Source organism: Oryctolagus cuniculus, chromosome 5 (genome assembly GCF_964237555.1).
Source record: "Oryctolagus cuniculus chromosome 5, mOryCun1.1, whole genome shotgun sequence".
In the NCBI taxonomy this organism is placed as follows: domain Eukaryota; kingdom Metazoa; phylum Chordata; class Mammalia; order Lagomorpha; family Leporidae; genus Oryctolagus; species Oryctolagus cuniculus.
The window spans coordinates 135,739,383-135,755,915 of record NC_091436.1 but is presented as its reverse complement, the minus strand read 5'-3'; the positions used below and the strand labels follow the sequence as shown (position 1 = coordinate 135,755,915).

The 16,533-nt window shown below is 51.4% G+C and overlaps 1 protein-coding gene across 3 annotated transcripts; it reads left to right on the top strand.

Annotated features, from left to right (window-relative positions):
* Positions 1-201: 201 nt before the first annotated feature.
* On the top strand, positions 202-16,228 carry KIFC1 (kinesin family member C1). Of its 3 annotated transcripts, none has more exons than XM_070074187.1 (11): positions 202-319; positions 8,102-8,239; positions 8,343-8,442; positions 8,952-9,005; positions 9,121-9,171; positions 9,375-9,775; positions 10,752-11,531; positions 11,803-12,093; positions 12,191-12,264; positions 12,392-12,467; positions 15,999-16,228. In XM_070074187.1, exons 2-11 carry the CDS (start codon positions 8,213-8,215, stop codon positions 16,041-16,043), a joined length of 1,899 nt encoding a protein of 632 aa, XP_069930288.1. In that variant the 5' UTR covers positions 202-319; positions 8,102-8,212; the 3' UTR covers positions 16,044-16,228. The 3 variants fall into 3 exon arrangements, with proteins under 3 accessions (XP_069930288.1, XP_051710811.1, XP_017200527.2); XM_051854851.2 differs by lacking the exon at positions 202-319 and adding an exon at positions 834-953; XM_017345038.3 differs by lacking the exon at positions 202-319 and adding an exon at positions 911-1,149.
* Positions 16,229-16,533: the final 305 nt, after the last annotated feature.

The window sequence follows — 16,533 nt, the reverse complement described above, 5'->3', positions numbered from 1 at the left end:
GAGGGATAAATGCGGCAGAATTACCGGCGCCTTATTCTGTTACTAAGAGTGTCAGCGGCGACGGGGGTAACAGAAATGGCTTGAATTTGGGAGTTAATGTTATCTAGATCCACTCCCAGCCACCAGTGTGATCTTGCATTCGTTGCTTAGCCTTTCTAAACCAGTCTCCTTTCTCTACCTTGCAGATAAGATATATACAGCACCTGGCACACGGTAAGAGCTCGGCGAATTTTTGCAATTCAACGAGATAAAGCACTGTGCAGCCTGAAAAGCATAAAAATACTCCATTAACGGAAGCAGCAAACCCTCCCCGGCTCAGGTACGTAGGAGGTGCGGTAGGAAGGCTCTGCACAGAGAAATCCTCCCCTGAGCTCCGAATCCTCTGAGGGCCAAGGCCGACCCAAGGTCCCTAAGTCGAAATGGCAAATAACCGGGAACGGACAGACCCACGACCCCTGCCCTGGGCGTTGAGTGCGCGGCTTCCACTTCCGGGTCCAGCCTCACCGCCACCAGCAGAGGACGCCGTCGAGCCCCAGTCACGTCCACCCGTTAGGGCTAAGCCGTGCGCTCCCCGCTGCAGCCGCGAGGAGGCGCACGCTCTGAGCGGGGTCTCCTTTGCGCACGCGTGTTTCCTGGCTTCCCGCGTCCCCGCCCCGTCCCCTGCGTGCCCGCACCAGTTCCATTCGGCCACTTAGGTTCCTGCGGCTCTCACACGCCTTTTCTGACGTAGCGAGCGGAGGCCGGGAGCCCAGCGGAAGTCCAGAGCGATTACCGCTAGAGAAGGGGAGGGGCGAGAGGAGCCGTGGGGCCGGAAGTGGGGTTAATCTGCCTGCGGGCGGAACCGGAAGGAGAGAGCGGCGGCCGGGCGGGGCGTGGCTCCGCGAGGCGGAGGGCGCTGCGATTGGTCCCCGGCTGTGGCGACGGCGACGATTGGCCCCTGCGAGCGGAGCGCGGTGAGGCTGGGTGACGGCCGTTGAAATTCAAAAGTGGCGGGTGTGGCTGGGAGCTGGTGTCCCGCGGAGCCCGTGCCGCGCGTGATCCGCGTCGCGAGCGGGCGAGAGAACGCGGGTCCCGGGAGTCCCGGCGCCCTGCCCTCTTCCATCGCGTCCCCGCGGTGTGTGTAGGACGGAGGCGGACATGGAGCCCCAGGTGAGTCGCGGGCGGCGGGCGGCCGCTCGGGTGCTGTCCGGGCCCCGGCTCTGCCCGCCTGGTGGAGGGCGAAGACCCCTGAGCCCCCGCAGGCGTGGAGCGGCCACGTCCGCCTGCTCTCCCCCGGCTTCAGGGCTAGGGACGCCCTTTCTCGCCTTCCCGTCTTCAAGATCTCCCGTTTAGGATCCCCGGGCTGGTCCGACACGTTTCCGCCTCTCCACTCCCACTCGGGGTTGCAGTGCGAGAGGGGCGTTCGCGGGGCGCCCTGCCCCTGGGGACGCGGTGTCTGACGCCAGGTCCCTGCCGGCGTCCTTTGGTGCTGTTTCCGGGAGCGGGGAGGAAGATCTCACCGTCTCTGCTTGCCTCGGTTCCTCCCGCCCGTGCCCCGCCGCAGCCCACAGCCCCCTGCGGCCGCCCCTCTCCAGTGGAAAGAGGTGGACGAGGGAAGCTCAGAAAGTGCGTGGGGAGTGGGATTAAAAGATCAGTGCGCAAGACTGGGAAGGCCATGTATCTGGGGAACCGAAGTGCAGAGCGGAGTGGTATGGCAGTAAAAAAAAAAAAAAAATCGTAAAAATCTTCTCAGGTCTATCCATGGAGTAGGTGGATGCCCGCCCGGCTCAGTTGTAGGCACTTGGGAAGCAGCTGTGGGCGGAAACCGCTGCCTTCGTGGAGCTGCGTGGCAGAGAGGCAGTAGATGCAATAAGTTAGTTATGTGAGGGACCTCAGACGGTTTGCAGGAAACGGAATTAAAAGATAAATGTATGTTGGTGCAGAAAATTTTGAAACCCATGTATACAAGAAGTCTTCAAAAAAGCTCATGAAAATTGAATCTTCGAATAAGATTCATGAAAAAAAAAATGGATCTTATGATGTTTATGAAAAGGGACTCTTGTGATAAGATCCCATTTCACTTCTTCCTGGGGCCGTTGTGAGGACTGAATGGAGAAGCCCTGGAAGGTTTTAGGCAGAGAGGTGGGACCTGTCTTACATTTTAAGAGGATCACTCAGCTGCGTTGGGATTAGACTGTAAGGGGGTCAGGGTAGAAACAAGGAGAGCGCTTGGGAGTGCAGCGGTTTTCCCAGCCTTGGTGCAATTGATATTTTATTGTGGGAGCTGTCCTGTCCACTGTCAGATGCTTAACACCCCGGCCTCCACCCCTGGGTGCTGGCAGCAGCCCCTGTCTGATCATAACAAACAAAAATGTCTTCAGAGGTTGTCAGGTGTCTCCTGGAGGGTCACATCATCCCCTGCTGAGATCCTGGTGAATGACACTCTAGGTGACAGATGACGCTGACTCGAGTCGGCGCGGTAGCCGTGGAAGAAGTAGCGAGTGGTCTGCTTCTGGATATATGTTGAAGGTGGACGCAGCCTTGTGTTGCAGACAGGGTAGATGTGATATGTAGGAGTAAGGGTGGACTCTGGGATTTTTGGCCTGAGCAACTGAAAGCTGGAGTTAGATCGTCTGAGCTGGAAAAAGCTGGGAGAGGAGCAGGTCTGGGCACAACAGGTCAGTTATTAGACTTCCATGTGGAAGTTCAGCTGTGAGCTCTGGGCTAGAGATGAGAATTTGGAAACTGTTAGCATATCAATGGCATTTAAAGCCACAGGAATGGGTGGTGCATGTATTCAGAGAATAGAAGGATAGTTGTTACAATTTGGAGAGACGAGGTAGAAAAACTAAAAGGTGGTCTTCTGGATGATGCTGAAAGGAGAACATATTAACGCAGAGGGAGTGATCAGTCATATCAAATGCTGCTTGAAGAATCAAAAAACAGGAGGCTGTGGGCTGACACAGAGCAACGCCAGCATTCCGTGCCAGAGCTCTGCTTCCTACAGCTCCCTGCTCATGCCTCTGGGAAAGCACAGAGGAGGCCCTAGTGCTTGGGCCCCGTCACACACGTGGGAGACCAGATGGAGTTCCTAGCTCCTGACTTTTGCTGGACCAGCTCCAGCTTTTGTGGCCATTTTCAAGTAAACCAGTAGATGGAAGATTTTTTTTTTCTCCCTTTTTCCTCCTTTCTCCTTCCCTCCCTTTCTCTCTGTAACTCTGCCATTCAAATAAATAAATAAATCTCTTTTTAAAAAATAAAAGGGAACATGAGGGTAGAGCGGGTGTCATGGTGTCACAGGCTACGCCACTGTTTGGAACGCACATCCTGTACTGGCATCAAATCCCAGCTCTTCCTCTTCCCATCCTGCTTCCTGCTAATGTCCATAGGAGGCAGCAGTGATGAGCAAGTACTTGAGTTCTTGCCACTCATGTGGGAGACCCGGATGGAGTTCTTGATTCCTGGCTTCAGCCTGGCCCAGTCCTGGCTGGTTTTTGTTGTTTTTGTTTTTTCCTCTAAGATTTATTTATTGGGGCCAGTGCTGTGGCGTAGTACGTAAAGCTGCTGTCTGCAGTGCCAGCATCCCATATGGGCACTGGCTTTAGTCCTGGCTGCTCCACTTCCCATCCAGCTCTCTGCAATGGCCTGGGAAAGCAGTGGAAGATGGCCCAAGTCCTTAGGCCCCTGCGCCCACATGGGAGACCCGGAGGAAACTCCTGGCTCCTGGCTTCAATTTGGCCAAACTCTGGCTGTTGCAGCCATTTGGGAGTGAACCAGTGGATGGAAGACCTCTCTCTCTCTCTGCCTCTGCCCCTCTGTCTTTGTATTTCAAATAAAAAGATTTATATTTATATGAAAGGCAGAGTTACAAAGAGGGAGAGGCAGAAGCAGAGAGAGAGAGAGAGAGAAAAGTCTTTCATCCGCTGGTTCACTCCCCAAATGGCTGCAATGGCCAGGGCTGGGCCAGACCAACGCCAGGATCCAGGAGCTTCATCTAGGTCTCCCACATGGGTTCAAGGGCCCAAGGACCTGGGCCATCATCCACTGCTTTCCCAGGTGCATTAGAAGAGAGCTGGATTGGAATTGGAGCAGCCGGGATTTGAACCAGTGCCCATATGGGATGCTGGCACCATAGGTGGTAGTGATGGCTTTACCCACAGTGCCACAGTGCTGGTCCCATTCCTGGCTGTTGAGGGCATTTGAGGAGTGAACCAATGGGCGGAAGATTTTTTTGTGTGTCTCTCTCTTTGTATGTCTCTCTGTCACTTTGCCTTTCAAATAAATAAATCATAAAAAGAAACAGGATAAAGAATTGACTTAGCAACATAAAGTTATAGCAGTTTTGGTAGAGCAGTGGGAGTGAAAACCTGATTGGAATGGATGTAGGAGAGAAATCAGACACAGTGAATGCCCTGTAGACAATGCCTTTGAGGAGTGGCGAGAGAAAAAGGTAAGGGAAAGCAGAATGAAAACTTTTTTTAAAAAAGTCAACATATAAAATTTATTTTCCCCATCCTTTGATTAAAACAGGAGATATTTGGTGATTACAGTATTAATCATTTTCAGTAAACCGGTGATGTAGAGGAGCCTAACCTTCTGCCGGGCAGCTGGGGGTTTTAATTGGAAACATAGTTTATAGTTAGGAACCTTCAGAACACTTTAAACCGCACGAGCACTTGACCTTCCACCTCCTGTGCATCTAGACTGAACCAGATTTCAGGAAACCTCTAAGCGACAGCTGATCTCCGCTTCACAACCGCCGCCTTGCAGCGGCCAGCTGAGCGGCTTCACTACAAACTGTAGCCCGCTTTCCTCTCCTGCGAGGCCGCGTTCCCACGGTTCCCCATCATTGCGCACGAGCCCTGGGACGTGTAAGGACAAATTTCAGCCAGCATTTGGAGGGAACTTCCAAGTGTATTATGGACCTCATATTTATCACTCTGCCCCGCGACGCCGACGGACGCGCGGCCATGGAGGGGCCCTCGTGGCTGGCGCGCGCGGGCCCTTTTGAAGACTCCCTAAGGTTGAAAGAAAGAATAGCGTATGCCGTGTGCTGACTGGGATGACCGGGCAGAGAGAGAGAGAGAGACGATGCGGGTGTAGAGGAGCCAAGGGAAGATGGGCAGAGCAGGGTGCGGGAGGTGGGGAAGAGGCGGGTCTGATGCTGTGACCTTGGGAAGGCAAGGCAGAGCGGCAGTGATGTCTGCTCCGATGGAAGGTGACCGCCAGTGCTTCCAAGTGACCGTTGGGGTCCTTGTGTCTCACTTGGCAGTGAAGGGGAAGAGAACAGGTGCTGCACCCTTGGGAGTTGTGCTGAGTAAACAAAACGGGGGACATTTTCTGAACCCATAAACATCCCAAGGAGACAGGTCCTAACTGCTGCGTCAAACACCCATCCTTCTTTAAAAAAAATCATCGGGCTGGCGCCGCGGCTCACTAGGCTAATCCTCTGCCTTGCGGCGCCGGTACACCGGGTTCTAGTCCCGGTCGGGGCTCAGGATTCTGTCCCGGTTGCCCCTCTTCCAGGCCAGCTCTCTGCTGTGGCCTGGGGGTGCAGTGGAGGATGGCCCAAGTGCTTGGGCCCTGCACCCCATGGGAGACCAGGATAAGTACCTGGCTCCTGCCATCGGATCAGTGAGGTGCGCCGGCCGCAGCGCGCCAGCCGCGGCGGCCATTGGAGGGTGAACCAACGGCAAAGGAAGACCTTTCTCTCTGTCTCTCTCTCACTCACTGTCCACTCTGCCTGTCAAAAAAAAAAAAAAAATTAAAAAAAATCATCTATTTTCATTTTATTTGAAAAGCAGAGACAGGCGGTAGGTCTATGAGGGGTCCACTAGGATAGTGTGGACAGGAAGAAGAGAGTGGATTATAAAAACCAATTTAGTGTTCGACACTGGGATACTTAAAGAAGAAATTGGTTTTCATACTATATTTGATGAAAATAAACATTTCTGCAGGTGGCAGGCAAAAATGTCACATATTTTATCCCCTTTTTATTTCCATATAAAGCATTGGTTTGGATGTGTCACTGCTTATTTTAAGTGTTCCTCCGCTGACGGACACTTAATTCCTTCAAAAACCAGAGTCCTACAAGGTAGTAGACATTGTTCTAGGCCTTCTGGTTATACACTTGTGAAAAAATGAGTAGTTTTTTAAAATATTTATTTATTTATTTGAAAGGCAGAATTAGAGAGGGAAAGGCAGAGAGAGAAAGATCTTCCATCTGTTGGTTCACTCCCAAAAAGGCCACACCAGCCAGGGCTGGGCAAGGCCTAAGCCAGGAGCTTCATTCGGGTCCCTCAAGTGCACTTGGGCCATCTTCCAACCGGATTCCAACTGCACGTTTGCAGGGAGCTGGATCAGAAGAGGAGCAGCCGGAACTCCAGCAGGCGTCCATATGGGATGCCGGCACTGTAGGTGGGGCTTAGCCCACTACGCTCTACTGCCAGCTCCAAAACAGTTAAATTCTTATGGTTCTCACAGTCTAATATAGGGAGAGACAATAGGCCAGCTAAAACTAAAGACAAGATAAGGGATCCGGCTGTTTCAGTTTTCTCTATGAGGATGCTCAGTGAACATCCTTGAATATATCCTGTAACACAGGTAGCTCATACCTATTTTCCCAAAACTGAACTGAGCATTCTGTTAAACCAGCCCTTTAGGTATTCTTGGATCTCTTTTTATTATTATTATTATTTTTTAAGATTTATTTATTTATTTGAAAGTCAGAGTTACACAGAGAGAAGGAGAGGCAGAGAGAGAGAGAGACAGAGAGGTCTTCCATCCCCTGGTTCACTCCCCAGTTGGCCACAATGGTCAGAGCTGCACTGATCCATAGCCAGGAGCCAGGAGCTTCTTCCGGGTCTCCCACTTGGGTGCAGGGGCTCAAGGACTTGGGCCATCTTCTACTGCTCTCCCAAGCCACAGCAGAGAGCTGGATCAGAAGTGGAGCAGCCAGTACATGAACCAGTGCCCATATGGGATGCTGGCACTGCAAGCAGCAGCTTTACCCGGTGTGCCACAGCATTGGCCCCTATTATTTCTTTTTATGTTTAATTTTCTTTTTAAATATATGAAAGGCAGAGTGAGAGAGATCATCCATCCGGTGGTTCATTCCTCAGATGTCTGCAATAGCCAGGTCTGGGCCAGGTCAAAGCCAGGAGTCAGGAACTCTATTCCATTCTTCCACATAGTAAGAAGCCCAAGTACTTGGACCATCTTCTGCTGCTTTTTCAGGTGCATTAGCAGGAAGCTGGAGAGTTATAAGCAGCAGTTTAATGCACTGCACCTCAATAACAGCCCTTTCATGCTTATTAATAGAACTTTTTAAATTATTATTATCATTTTATATGAAAAGGCAGAGAGAAGAGAGAGATTCTGTCCTGGTTTACCTCCCAAATGCCTGTAACACCCAGGGCTGGGCCAGGCCATGCTGAAACCAGGAGCCCAGAACTCAGACTGAATTTCCCACATGGGTGGCAAAGACCCAGGTACTGGAACTGCCACCTGCTGCCTCCCAGGGTGCACATTGGCAGGAAGCTGGAATTGGAAGCAGAGTCAGGACTCACACCAGCCATTCCAGTATGGGATGTGGGTATCCCAAGTGGCGTCTTAACTTTTTCACCAAATACTTGCCTCTAAATGCTGATTTAATTTGAAAAATAGTTATTTATATTTGAAAGGCAGAAAGAGATGGAGACAAAGAGAAATCCACTAGTTTACTCCCCAGATGCCTGCAACATCTGGGGCTGGGCCATGCTGAAGCCAGCAGCCTAGAACTTGATCTGTGTTTCCTACAAGGGTGAATCACCTACTGCATCCCAGGGTGCACATTTGTAGGGATGTGAAATCGGGAGTGGAGCCACGACTTGAACCCAGGCACTCTGACACCGCTGCAGGTGTCTGACCAGCTTCTTAACTAGGCCAAAGGCCCACCCCTAAGTCCCACGTCTGTGCTGTTTGGCTGGCACATAATCTGTGAGTCCAGCTTTTAGCACAAGTAGTCTGCTGTTAATGCTTGCCGATGATGTTGAGAATTGAGGCTGGCAGACCAAGAAGGGGAGCTCTGGGGACATTCGGGCTCCTGGCCATGGTCTTAAATGGTCTCCTTTTTTCCCAATAGAGGTCTCCCCTGTCAGAAGTGAAAGGGAACATAGAGCTGAAGACACCCCTGGTCACGGGCTCTTCGCGACTTCCTCTCCCAGGAAGCAGGCTCAAGAGAGGGCCTGAGCAGATGGAAAATGCCTTGGAGCCCGAAAAGGTGAGCTGGGTGTGAAGAGTCCCATGTGTGTACACTCCTGCATGAGTGTGTGTGCGCGTGAGAAAGAGGAGGGATTCATGGGTCTCATCCTGATCTTTCCCAGAAACGGATACGAGGGCTGGGTCCGTCGACCAAAATTGTCTCATCCCGGCCCAGAGCAGCCCCACTCAGCACCATGTCACAGACCCAAGGCCAGGTTGCAGGTAAGCTCAAGGAATGGGCCAGGGACCAAGGGCATCAGCGTCCAGTGTTCTTTTACTCCTTTCTTCTGTATCACTTGTAGTCTGTTTTGAATAGATAGTAAACTTCACTTGGTCCAAAATTGAAAAGCACAAAGCTTGTTTCGCAGTGAATTCGCCTACCTACCGCTGTCCCTTAGCTACACAGCTCCTCAGAGGCAGCTGCATGTCTTGCGGGGCAGCTCTGGGGGTGAAGGAGCGCATGTGGACATGGTTCCCCATTGCTCTACACAAATGGGAAAGACTTTTCACAAGGTTCTGGCTTCCTCCTGCTTTTTCACTTCTTAGACCACCTTGCTTCTTGGCATATTGAATAAGTTCTTGGCCTACGAGGAATATCATTAGGAGATGGCCAGAGTCAGGGGACAAGGAGCATTACTTTATCCTCAGACAAAGCACCTCCCCTGCCCCAGGCAGTCAATGTGTTGTGCCTCTGCAAATAATACTTCTTCCTCTCTCCCATCTCTGGACAGCTCAGAAAGTTCCCAAGAAGGTAGGAGCCCGGAGTTCCACAAGTGTCGCTACAGGTAATGATAACACTTAAGAACTGGGGCTGAGAAGGGACTCGGGGTATGTCTGAAGGGAGAGTGATGGAGGGACACTGGTCCTATAATCCCTTGTGTCACCTCTTTAATTCTCTAGTGTTGAAGAACCAGAAGCCAGCCCCTGCCGTTCCTGCCCAGAAGCCTGGCAGTAGGTGACAAACATACGCATTGGGTGAGAGGCTGGGATAGGGAAGAGGAGGTGGTGAGTGCCCAGAAAAATCCATTTGGTTTCTTCCATGTCTAAAGGGAAGAAGAAAGATTTCGCGCCAGGTGTAGAGGCCCTGAGTGCCAGGATGGAAGAGGGATAGAGAGCTAAGACCTCTGACTTTGTCCTTTCTGTGCCCGTCCTAGCATCAGCCGCTCCTCCCGTGGCGGGAGGGAAGAAACCTGGCAAGCGTCCGGCCTGGGACCTCAAGGGTCAGTTATGTGACATGACTGCAGAGCTGAAACGCAGCCGTGAGAGGACTCAGACGTTGAGCCAGGAGAACCAACAGCTGCAGGATCAGCTCAGAGAGGCCCAACAACAGGCCAAGGCCCTAGGAACAGAGCGCAGGACACTGGAAGAGGAGCTGGCCAGGGTACGGACCCAGGCCGAGCAGGGTCAGCGGGAGCTGGGGAGCCTGAGTAGCCGTGTCCTGGAGCTGGAAGAGCGACTGGGCACGCAGGAGGGCTTGGTGCAAGAGCTGCAGAAAGAACAGCTGGAATTGCAGGAGGAGCGGAGGGGCCTGGCCACGCGACTGGAGGAGCAGGAGGTAAGGGCTAGGTTCTCCCCGAATGCCAGCCCTCTGTGTTCCCCTGCCATCTCTTTGGAATCAACCCTTGGCACCCTATCCCCAGCAGCACACCCTTGTTCTCTAGCCTAGCCCACTTGTGGCTCTGTCTTGCTGCCCGCCCCAGTTCTCCCTGCCCTGGACTTGGTGTCACAGCTCCTGCCTGGTCTCTGTCTTCCCCTAGTCCTCCATCCCCCTCTTTCAGGTCCCCATCCTGATCACAAGTCCCTGTGGTACTCTTTCCCTCTTCCCACATCCATTTGACTTCGTGGTGGGCACCAACTAGATCGAATGACCTGCAGTCTCTCAAATGACTCATCTGTCAATTCTGGGCATTTTGCATATGCATTTCTCTTTTTCTGATATTTTCTTTCTGTACTTAGTTCTTCCTTTGGTTCACTCCCAAACCATTGAGTCTCAGCCTGGTTATAGTCTTCCTGTGTCCCTCCTGCAATAGTCCTATAGTACTAGAGAATACTAGGTTAGCCTGTATATTCCCTGTTTTCTGACCTCTCTGAGGTCCCTGGGAGTAGGGACTCCTCTCCCTGCACCATCTTAACCATGTGACTCTTCTTTTTTAAACATTTATTATTTGACAGGGTAGAGTGACAGAGAGTAGCAGGGGGACAGAGAGAGAGAATGAGAGCTAGCTAGCTTCCATCCACCGGTTCACTCCCCAAATGGCCACAATGGCTGGGGCTAGGCCAGGCCGAAGTGAGGAGTTAGGGACTCCACCTTGGTCTTCCATGTGGGTGCAGGGGTCCAAGCACTTGGGCCGTCTTCTGCTGCTTCAGCAGGAAGCTGGGTCGGAAGTGGAGCATCTGGGACCCGAACCAGCATCCTGAAATGGGATGCCAGTGCCGCAGGCAGTAGGGTAGCCCGCTATGCAGTGCCTCCCCCACGTGACCTGTTTACTCTGGTTGCATCTCACTTCCTGTGTCTGTTCTATCCTGCACAGAGGAGGCTGGAAGCATCAGAGGCTGCTCTGTCAAGCAGCCAAGCAGAGGTGGCGTCTCTGCGGCAGGAGGCCGCAGCCCAGGCGGCCTTACTAGCTGAGCGAGGAGACCGTCTCCATGGGCTAGAGATGGAGCGCCGGCGACTGCACAACCAACTGCAGGAACTCAAGGGCAACATCCGGGTGTTCTGCCGGGTCCGCCCTGTCCTTCCAGGGGAGCCTACCCCACCCCCCGGCTTCCTCTCATTTCCCTCTGGCCCTGGTGGGCCCTCTGATCTTCCGACCCGCCTTAGCCTCTCCCGCTCTGATGATCGGCGTGGGACCCTGAGTGGGGCGCCAGCTCCTACCACCCGCCACGACTTCTCTTTTGACCGGGTGTTCCCACCAGCAAGTGGGCAGGATGAAGTGTTTGAGGAAATCTCCATGCTTGTCCAGTCAGCCCTGGATGGCTACCCAGTATGCATCTTTGCTTATGGCCAGACAGGCAGTGGCAAGACCTTCACAATGGAAGGTGGGCCTGGGGGAGACCCCCAGTTGGAGGGGCTGATTCCTCGGGCCCTGCGGCACCTCTTCTCTGTGGCCCAGGAGCTGAGTGGCCAGGGCTGGACCTACAGCTTTGTGGCAAGCTATGTAGAGATCTACAATGAGACTGTCCGAGACTTGCTGGCCACTGGGACCCGGAAGGGCCAAGCAGGAGAGTGTGAGATTCGCCGGGCAGGACCAGGGAGCGAGGAGCTTACTGTCACCAATGCCCGATATGTTTCTGTTTCCTGTGAGAAAGAGGTGAGGCCTCCATGGGCAGTAGAACGGGGCCATGGGGAGGAGAGGGCGTGGTGCCGCGAGGTGGAGGTTTATGGGGAAAGGAGAGAAGACTGGGGGATGAAGAGCAGGTTGCAGGCTGGATCACCACGGTGAGTTGTGTGGCTGGTGGGCTAGAGGGCAGATGTTCTGTGACAGAGCCGGGCGTTGGGCAGGACTGCTGCATCTGCTTATGGGAGAGGGTCACTACACCAACTTCCTGTCTGCTTTTGCCCTTGTTGCTCCCCATCCCCAGGTGGAGGCCCTGCTCCATCTGGCCCACCAGAATCGGGCTGTGGCCCGCACAGCACAGAATGAGCGGTCATCACGCAGCCACAGCGTGTTCCAGCTGCAGATCTTGGGGGAGCACCCTAGCCGAGGCCTGCAGTGTGGGGCCCCCCTCAGCCTTGTGGATCTGGCTGGGAGTGAACGACTAGACCCCAGCTTAGCCTTCGGCCCTGGGGAACGGGAACGTCTTCGGGAAACACAGGCCATTAACAGCAGTCTGTCCACGCTAGGGCTGGTCATCATGGCCCTGAGCAATAAGGTGGGGAAGGGGTGCACGGGCAGGGGAGACCGGGGGACCAGTTGGCTGTGCGGAGCCCTGCCCTGTGCTAGCCACCTGTTCCCTCTCACCTTTCTAGGAGTCCCATGTGCCTTACCGGAACAGCAAGCTCACGTACCTGCTGCAGAACTCTCTGGGTGGTAGCGCCAAGATGTAAGAGAAAGGGAGAGGGGGCGGGTTGAGTAGGAAGTGTGTGGGTAATGGGTTGAAAGGGACCTGTGGAGACCTGTCCAGGCTCTGCTGGTCACTAATGCTGGGGTTGGGCTTCCTCTTTCCACAGGCTCATGTTTGTGAACATTTCCCCTCTAGAAGAGAACGCCTCTGAGTCCCTCAACTCTCTGCGTTTTGCCTCCAAGGTGCGGTTACCACGTGGGCCAGGCCCTTTCAGGACCTCTGGGTGATTGTTGGCTTCTGCGTCCCAGCCCCTCTGTGTGCTAGGCCAAGGCCACATTTATCCAGGAAGGATTTACATTCAGCAGGCAGCTGGGCACTGCCCACCTGGTTCCATTTTTAACTTGTGGGTTTTGGATTAAGTTTTTTAAAACAGATGACTAAAAGGTCAAAACTATATAGAGAGCGAGCTATACTCAACACAATGAAATTTTATTACCACCATCCCTGTCCACACCATCAAATCATTTTTATCATTTTATTTATCCTTCCAATATCTCTCTTTTTTAAAGGATTTATTTTATTTATTTGAAAGGTAGTTAAAGAGAGAGATATCTTTTATCCATTGGTTCACTCACAAAATGGCTGCAATAGCCAGGGCTGGGCCAGGCTGAAGCCAGGAGCTTCATCCAGGTCTCCCACATGGGTGCAGGGGCCCGAGGACTTGGGCCATTTTCCACTGCTTTGCCAGGCGCATTAGCAGGGAGCTGGCTCTGAAGTGGAGCAGCTGGGACTCAAACCAGCACCATATGAGATTCCGGCATTGCAGGCTGTAGCTTAACCGACTGTGACACAATGCTGGCCCCCTTCCAGTCTCTCTTTGCAAATACAAATTATATGCATGTTCTAGTTCCCCTCCTTATATAAAAGGCAGCTCATTCTCACATATGTAGTTCTGTACCTTGTTTTGTGTAACGAAACAGTTTCATCAGCTCACAGAAACCATCAAGTTATTTTTAGGTTGACCTAAGACTCCACTGTGTGGATGCACCAACATTTATCCACCAGTTCCCTCTACTGGACACTTGGGTTGTTTTCACGCTTTATCTTTTAAGATTTATTTGTTTATCTGAAAGTCAAAGTTAGAGAAAGAAGGCAGAGAATGATCTTCCATCTACTGGTTTCACTCTCCAGATGGTCACAACAGCCAGGGCTATGCCAGGCTGAAGCCAGGAGCTAGGGGATTCTTCCTGGTCTCTCATAGGGGCCCAAGCACTTGGGCCATCTTCCACTGCTTTTCCCAGGCCATTGGTAGGGAGCTGGATTCGAAGTGGAGCCAGTGTCTTGAACCAACCAGCGCCCATATGGGATGCCGGTGCAGGTGACTTTATGCACTACATCACAATGCTGGCCCCTCCATACTTTTTCTATCACAAATAAGGCCATGTTGACCAGCCTTGTACATATGCCAGTTTGTATTTTCTTTTTTTAAAGATTTATTTATTTGAGAGAGAGAGAGAGTGCACGTCCATACACTGATTTACTCCCGAAATGGCTGCAATAGCCAGGTTTGGACCAGGTGGAAGTCAGGAGCCAAGAATTCCATCCTGGTCTCCCATATGGGTGGCAGCTGCAAATACCTGGACTGTCTTCTATTACCTTCCCAGGCACATTAGTAGAAAGCTGGATCTTTATGTTAAGTTCCATTCAGTTGCATCAAAAAAGTGTTATTTATTTGAAGGCAGAGTCAGAGAGAGAGATCGTCCATCTGCTGGTTTACTCCCTAAATGTCTGCAACTGCCAGGGCTGGGCCATCTGATGCTAGGAGTTATAAACTCCATCTGGGTCTCCCACGTGGATGCAGGGGCCCAAGCGCTTGGGTGATCCTCTGCTGCCCTCCCATGCACATTTAGCAGGGAGCAGGATTGGAAGTGGAAGAAGCGGGACTCAAACCAGTGCCTGTATGGGATGCCAGCATCGCAGGTGGCTGCTTAACCCACTGTACCATACTGGCCCCCAAAATGTCTTCCATATACATTAGGTTTGTCCAAATCAGGATCCAGACAAGGGCCATCTATTTTATTTGATTGAAATATCTAAATTTTTAATTTATAACAGCCCCTGCCCTCCCCCATACCATTTACTTGTTAAAGAAGTAGCATCATTTTTCCTATAGAATATACCATTGTCAGGATTTTGCCTGGTTTGTTGCTTCTTCCCCCAATATGATTTACTGTCCGATAGAGGTTTGATTAGAGTTTAATCAAGTTCAACTTTCTTGGCAAGGTGGTGCAGTGTATTTCCTATTGTGCCATATAGGAAGACCTAATTACCTTTACCTAGTTGTCAGCTAGAATGATATATTACTGATTTGGCTGTTGACAGCCTAATCCATTTTGAACTTTCCCAGCAGCTTTTTCACCTAGTTATTGTCTCAAACAATCATCATATCCAGATCAATTACTTTATTAAGGGTGGTGACTTAGTATTTATTCAAATAGTGATTTTCTAATCCCCTCAGTTCTTCTGCATTTGTTAACTATTCTTCTATGAAGAGCTTGCCCCTGCCATCTAGGGCATGGCTCAGAGATATTATGGGGTCAGTTCCAGGTCACAGCAAGGATATTGCAATAAAACAAATCATGAATCTTGCCTTCCCAGTGCACATAAAAGATTACACTATAATATATTGTGTGCTAATAGCATATGTCTAAAAAACAATGTACATACCTTAATTTAAAAACTTCATTGCTGGGCCGGCGCCGCGGCTCACTAGGCTAATCCTCCGCCTAGCGGCGCCGGCACACCGGGTTCTAGTCCCGGTCGGGGCTCCGGATTCTGTCCCGGTTGCCCCTCTTCCAGGCCAGCTCTCTGCTGTGGCCTGGGGGTGCAGTGGAGGATGGCCCAGGTGCTTGGGCCCTGCACCCCATGGGAGACCAGGAAAAGCACCTGGCTCCTGGCTCCTGGCTCCTGCCATCGGATCAGCGCGTTGCGCCGGCCGCGGCGGCCATTGGAGGGTGAACCAACGGCAAAGGAAGACCTTTCTCTCTGTCTCTCTCTCTCACTGTCCACTCTGCCTGTCAAAAAAAAAAAAAAAAAAAAAAAAAAAAAAAAAAAAACTTCATTGCTAAAAAATGCCATTAGAGCTGTTCAAAAAATGGCACCAATAGAGTTGTTTGGTGCACAGTTGCCACAACATATTTTCTTGGCAAGAAAACTTACTAGATGGTGCTGTACACTTCCTACTGTCTTGTCAGAAGGCACCCAGTATCCAGTTGTTCAACTTAAAGTAATATAAATAATATCACTAGATTTGGGTGTTAATTAGCCTGATCTATTTAAAACTTCTGATCAGCCTTTTCACTTCATGATTTCATTAAACACAGTATCTGCAAAGTGCCATAAAATCAAAGCCCAGTCAAATGAGACATACCTGTATTTGATTACTCTGAAATTCAGTATATAGGAAAAGCAAGGTAAATGCTAGATTCTTTATTGATTTTCCATATTATGAGTTGCTATCCTATAGTGAGAGGGTTTTGGGCTCTCTGTTCCGGGGATTGTTTGGAAACGGAAGCCTCCTCTGCATAGGCCTTGTCAGCACCACACCTCATAAAACCAACCATAACTGGGACAGGCCCGAACTTTCCTTCAGATCCCTTATTTCAGGATTCCCTGAGGGCAGCCCTAGCATTCTGGGCAGCAGGAAGAGATCTTGGGGGAAAAGTGTTCTTTTGATTACTCTGCCAACTTTATTCTGTCTACCTCTCCCCCAGGTGAACCAGTGTGTCATTGGTACTGCCCAGGCCAACAAGAAATGAAGATGCATCCGGTTCCTTAGCATGCGTGCGGGTGTGTGTGCGTGCCTGTGAGTGTGTTTAGGGGAGGAGGTGGAGGTTGGTAAGGGGTGCTTTACGGGGTGGAGGAAGCTATCTATGTACCCGACTTATCAAATAAAGAATAGTTTTTTTTTTTTAAATAAAGATTTTATTAGCATTTGCCCAAAGAGGAAAATATTTTTCATATCCGTTAAGACAGGAGCTGTGGAGGTGCCTATCCAGCCATGTGTTTGTGGGCTAGGAATTAGGGATTAGGTTTCTCTCTTTAAACTTTTCTTTTCTGAAAGGAGACCTGGAAAGCTAGTTCACTCCCCACATGCCCGCCACAGACAATGCTGAACCAGGAGCCCAGAACTCAACCTGGGTATCCCACCCATGTGGGGGGCAGGGACCTAGGGTGCACAACAGCACCTGGAGTTGGAAGCCAAGCTGGGGCAACCGAACGTGGGATGGGGGTCGCAACCCGAGCTGT